The sequence below is a fragment of the Sesamum indicum genome, linkage group LG6 (genome assembly GCF_000512975.1).
Source record: "Sesamum indicum cultivar Zhongzhi No. 13 linkage group LG6, S_indicum_v1.0, whole genome shotgun sequence".
In the NCBI taxonomy this organism is placed as follows: Eukaryota; Viridiplantae; Streptophyta; class Magnoliopsida; order Lamiales; family Pedaliaceae; genus Sesamum; species Sesamum indicum.
The window spans coordinates 21,498,969-21,504,892 of NC_026150.1; the positions used below are offsets into that span (position 1 = coordinate 21,498,969).

Sequence of the window (5,924 nt, forward strand, 5' to 3'; positions counted from 1 at the left end):
GTGGAAGTGGTTCTTCATCTTCATCGTTTAATGGCCAATTACAATAAATCTCCTGCTGATCACCAAGCAGTGGCTGCATTGGCTCTCCAGCACCTGGGAACAAGTTGTTGAACGTCACATTCCCAGTAGACCCTCCTTTCCGTTCCAACAATACTGCGTCAGGCCTAATGATAGCACCAAGTATGCTCCTGTTTGGACCAAGACGAGTTATGGCCTTTGCGTTGGTCAATGCAGTGAAAGCCATCGCAAAAGCAGATCTAGCCTGTAGAGACACGAAAGAGGCATCCATCAGCAGAGAATGAGAGAAAACTCCAATGTGGGTCAACACTTGCAAGGATGCAAACATTGATCAGAATACTGAAAATCAGAAATCAATAAGTGAAACAAGAAATGATCCACAAATGTGTCAACCACTAGGAGGAAATCATCTGCTCTAGTCCTTTATGATTTGAGTTCAAATACTTTGCACTTGACCCCCAGGTTTAGGAAAATACATACATACATATTTGGCAAGTTCTCAGAAATCTTTGAATAGTAAACGCAATGTGCAGAACTCAACTAAATTCAAGATTGAAGTGAACCTACCAGCAGTTGCTGGTATAAATGAACCCAGAGAGCAACAATGATGATAAAATTAAGTCATTTCAGATGAGAGCTCAGCGCCTTTCTCACTGACAATTAGGCGACGGTAAAGACGGGAGAGCAAAGAACTCATTAGAACTTCATTTCAGATGAGAGCTCAGCGCCTTTCTCACTGACAATTAGGTGAGCACAACACATCAGGATGGTAAAGGCGACGGAGCAAAGAACGTATTAGAAAAATATCTAGTGATTCGTGGGGGATCCACAGATTTCACATTAATTATCTTCAAACTTAAGGCACGGATTCACAGAATAAAAAAGGAAATAAAAACTAAAGGAGCAATAAACAAGATAACCAAATCTTACCCCTAGCCAACATAAAGAATGTTGAAAATACAAATGCAAAGAACAGGGACCGCATTGTAAGGTGTAACAATGTTAAAGAAACCTGAAAGATGCCAGACATCACTAGGCACAATGGTTTAATTGAATAATCATTCAACATCAGTGGAGAATTCTTCTTTCTCCAATTTGTAAAGCGTAGATTGCAACCAAACACATTACCCGACCCAATAGCTTCAAGAAATAAGTCAAGTTTCCCTAACATAAACACTCGTAATCCCCACCTAATATGATTTACTAGTGCACTTTGATGGCAGTAAAAGAAAACACAGCCCATGAAAGACGTTCAAATGGATTTTACCTGATAATAATTGAAGGAGTTCTTCCCAATGTCGTTATCTGGAGTCTGTTCACAAAGACAAATGCATGGATAAGTTACAAAAAAACTAGTAAGATGAAATGTCCCATTTCAGTTTTTTCTATGACAATACTAGAGGATGAGAGATAAAATAAATACAACCCCTTGTTGTGCACACATCCCATGATTGAGTTATATGGTTGTGTGAAAGTTTCTTTGAGGTAATAGAAGGAAGAACAAATCAAAACTCCAAAAGTAACCTGTGGGTCCTCAATGGCGATAAGAGACGGCCGGCCATCAACAGTAAATCTGAAAGAATGAGAAAGCTAATCACCAATAACAAATAAAACCTCATGTATAAATAACACAAAAGTCACGCCACTAAACAGGCAAAATAACTATGCAAAAACTACTTTTTTACCCTTTACTACTTTTTGGGAAGAAAATGCCTCCACCATTGCATGATACGCCAACATCCACTGTATTTAATTTGCACCCGTACATGTCAAAAAAATTCACCTATGTTTCACAAAAAAATCAGTTCCACCAGTTTTCAAGTGTAGCAGCACAAAAATCTCATAACAACAGATCAACTAAGAAGCTTTATCACAGCTAAATTAATTTCATGGAAATAAAGGGTTTTCTCCTATCAAAGGTCTCAAACATTCAAAATCCACAAGACAAATAGATTCAGAAAAAAAATCAATACCAGTAACACTCCCAGATTATGTTCAGGAGAAGCTTGGCGATCTTGGTGAGCCTGTAAAGTAACATATCAGGTAAAATGAACAAACATGAAGTTGACAAAATACATCAAGTATAGAAGGAAAACAAAGACTGTAGCCAAGTCCCTAATTCATTTATGAACTACTTCGACAACAATTTGTAAAAAGAAGTGCGAGCAACTAGTTGCTCCACATATCAGCAACTTTTGGAATGGCACTCTTGTGTTATAAATAAAACCAATATATATAAAAACAGAGCAAAGCACAGAGTCTGCACAGAACATATTGCCTGCAACTTTCATATGCTGGAAGTACCACATAAGGAGCAATTCACATAATCAATTCTATAGACAACACGCTAAAAGCTAATACTTGAATGAATCAGAAAACTCTAACTTCAGAGTATATATGGTAATTACCCGCAACATTGCTATAAGCATAGAAAGAAGCGCGTAGGAGCCAATTCCACCAGTGTATACCTAGGGGGCAATGACAAGTTCAATTAGAGAGGAATGTGCTTGCAGAGTGCATAGCAATAAATTTTAAACCAATAGAATGTCACCTCATTTAACTCTCTTTGCTGCAGGAAAACTTTCAAAATCAGACACAATGGTCTTAGGGGTGGCCACTTGGATACAGCATCCTGCAGCATAAAAATAAAAAGTGCCTATAAAAAATGACTTTTAAGACTGATAATAAAATCAAGAAATCCAGCAAGCAAAAGAGAACACCTTTATAAACTCAGCAGCTTTTGGTCCATTGTTAACATCAAAACTGTTACAAAGAGATATATTAGTACCAGTGAAAGAATATAGTGCCAAAGGATGAAAGATCATTTCCAATAGCCCTGATTAATCAGAATCCAATGAAATGAGAAATTGCATTCCAAAATAAACATTCTGAAGACTTTGCTATGTAATAGTATATGTTATTTCAGTATGTACAAACAAATGTGACATGTACATGTACCAGCACATGTACAAAACATAAATTATGTAAAGTAATATTGTGGAGATATACTACAACTAAAGAAAACACAGATATGCCCTGCAACTCCCACTTCACCAGCAAAAACAATCCATGAAAACAAAAGCATAGGTTGAATGCAAGAAAGAACCAACCCCTAAACTACCATAGAGTTTTCATGATCTTAACATTGCACAGCAATGCACAGCCAACTCCTTTGTGTTTCTTGGTTGTTGGGAAAGGGGGGAGGGGTGGATAAAGGGGCGGCACTTGAACTAAAAGTAAGACTACCCTCCCATTCTTCTTGTTAAGCACTCCCCTCCATGAAAGACCATCTGGACACTGTTTATACAGCAACAACTTATGCATAAGACTAATCAAGTGTATGTAACATTGGTAAATTGACAAGCAACACATGATCAAACACATTCTAGGAAGATAGCTGTTAACCTAAAACAAACAAGAGGTAAAAAGACAATCCACGATTAGAAATTTTGAGTAATAGGCAGCAAACATAAAAAAATGATACTGATAATTTAATAGTTAAACTATCAAATCTAATTTAATATGAGAAACCAAAATGGTCTAACCTTATATCAAATGCAACACCACTTTTCTTCTCCACAAACTTAATAATCGGTACCCGTGCTTTTGCAATAACCTAATATTGGAAAATGGACAAAACATTGAAGAAATGGTGCAGCACAAATTTGGCAACAGTGAGATTCAAACAATAAATGGTACCTGTATCTTCTTTGCAATTCCTCTTTGAGAGAGTGCTCTAGAGAGAGCCTGCAAACCTATCTGAGGGCTTCTAACATTTGAACCCAATATCACAACCTGCGGAGTTCCAAATTGTCAGCATATAAATCATGTATAAAGTACTTCTATTAAAAGAAAATCGGCAGACCCAGAGAGCAAATCCTTCGAATAAATACAAACTATAATTAAAAGTATTAGGAATCTTTCAATAATATATGGAATGGAATAAGGAAAAAATGTCCCTAAAATCCAATAATCACCACAAATACTTCTAGACCATAGATTCATACTCTGTCACAAAGCCATGAAAGGGATGTTACTATACCCAGTACACCATTATTTACATGTTAAACTAGATAATATGGTGATGCTGTTGCTTTACACACACATATAACAATGGAAGAAAAGTCACTCTATGCACTTAAACCTGCCCAAGGCCCCCGCTCTAATTGAATGCTTTAGAGACTTTTGAATATAAACTCTGCTGTGTTTTCCTGAAATCCCAATTGGCAAGCAAAGGCAATAATCCAGACAAAATAAATGATTTATAGTCAACTTTGTCTCGGAAAGTTAATGGAATCAACTGATTACATTTTTACTCATAACATTTATAAGGGAATAAAATGTTTCGTAGTTGATATCCACAAATCAAGAGTATCCTACAACATATTAACTGTGTAGCCGAGTTCATCATACTTCCAATCAAAAAAGTTTCCAACTCGCAAGATGACCAAAGAATTTGTCAATCAATCATCAAAACAGTTATAAGTTAATAAACAAATGGCAAGCTTACGTCAATATCACTAGATGGAAGGTAAAGCCCCGTCTTAAAGGATCCAAAAACTTCCACCTACATGACAAAACTTATCTTAATCAGCCATCATACTCTATGTATAAACACCGGTGCGCCTGGAAAACATGCCTGCATATAGAATTCAGCATACCTCAGCATTAGGCCAGATATATTTGATAACATTAAACACAGATTCTATAGCAGCATTTCTGGATTCTTGCTCCTCGGGCGTTGGGGATAGGAAATCACAAAAATCAAGTATCTCTGTGCAAACCGATACAAAACCAGAAAAAGTAAACATCTCTTTGCATATCCAATAGCACCAGTACTTCATGCAAAGCGTAACACTAATTAAAAGAAAATTTGGCTCAGAAAACTTTAGACATTACTTAAAACCAAAAATTAGTTATATAAAAGAAGCAAAAGTCCTAACACCTTTGTGGAGCTGAAGCATGGGGCTTTTGAAGCGACAATTGGCGCGAAACCAGTGGCCTTCAAGAGTCCTCTCCGCCGCCGGAGTGGACGTTTCAGCCGGCTCTGGTGGCGGACCAGGTGTTGCTAAAATTGAGGTGACTTTCTCTTCTGCTTCGTTCACATCGAGAGAGAAGTAATCAGGGGCGGCGGATTCCGGCGAGGGGCAGTGGACGTCAGAGAGGGATATCTGGTTGCGGAAGACAACATAGGGCTCAAGTTCAGAGGACGATGACGGCGGCGGCGGCGTCGCATGGAGGGCGCTTAGGGTTTCATAGAGTACATCCGGCGTTTCCATTGCAATGGCAGGTGCTGAGGCGTAAGGACGGAGATCGATGGTTTTTGTTATAATTTATATAATATAAATATAATGATATTTTCAATTCCAGTTTTATACAGCAGGTCCATCAAAGTATGGCCTGGGTCTGGGTTTAAAGGGCATGTTTGGATGGGTTTTAATTTTTAAAAGTGATTTGCTTCATAAATTTTGACAAAATAATAATCATAGTCTTTAATTTTTTTTTTTGAGTATTTTATTGTATTTTATAAAGATAAAGAGAGAAAAACAAAAATAAATAGGTGTGTATTAGAGATAGTATGTACGTTTGGATTTATTTTTGAAAATAATTTAAAATAAATATTATATATTAAATGTTACTATTCATTGTCAAATCATGTCTTTTTTATATATATTTATGTATATGTATATATTTATGCTAAAATAGTTAAAAACATCTATATAAGGTATTTTTAAATGATGACAAACATTGGTTACATTTTGACAAGCTTTTGAAAATAACTTGAAAATAAAAAAAAAATATATAGTGAATAATTTTCAAAAATAGAAAATATTTGGAAATTAATTATGAAGGTGATAAATATGAGGCAGATTGGGTTTTCAACAAAATTGTGGGCTTCTTCCGAT

General features: G+C 36.3%; 1 protein-coding gene across 1 annotated transcript; it reads right to left on the reverse strand.

The window, feature by feature from the left end:
• LOC105165808 (non-canonical poly(A) RNA polymerase PAPD5) lies at positions 1-5,367 on the reverse strand (the record flags this gene model as incomplete). The annotated part of the gene is given in 13 exon segments (XM_011084971.2): positions 1-262; positions 1,286-1,330; positions 1,543-1,591; positions 1,704-1,801; positions 1,992-2,042; positions 2,427-2,486; positions 2,570-2,650; positions 2,739-2,781; positions 3,564-3,634; positions 3,718-3,813; positions 4,529-4,585; positions 4,680-4,792; positions 4,964-5,367. Coding segments are annotated over 13 exon segments (1,360 nt in total), but the record flags the coding sequence as incomplete, so codon positions are not given.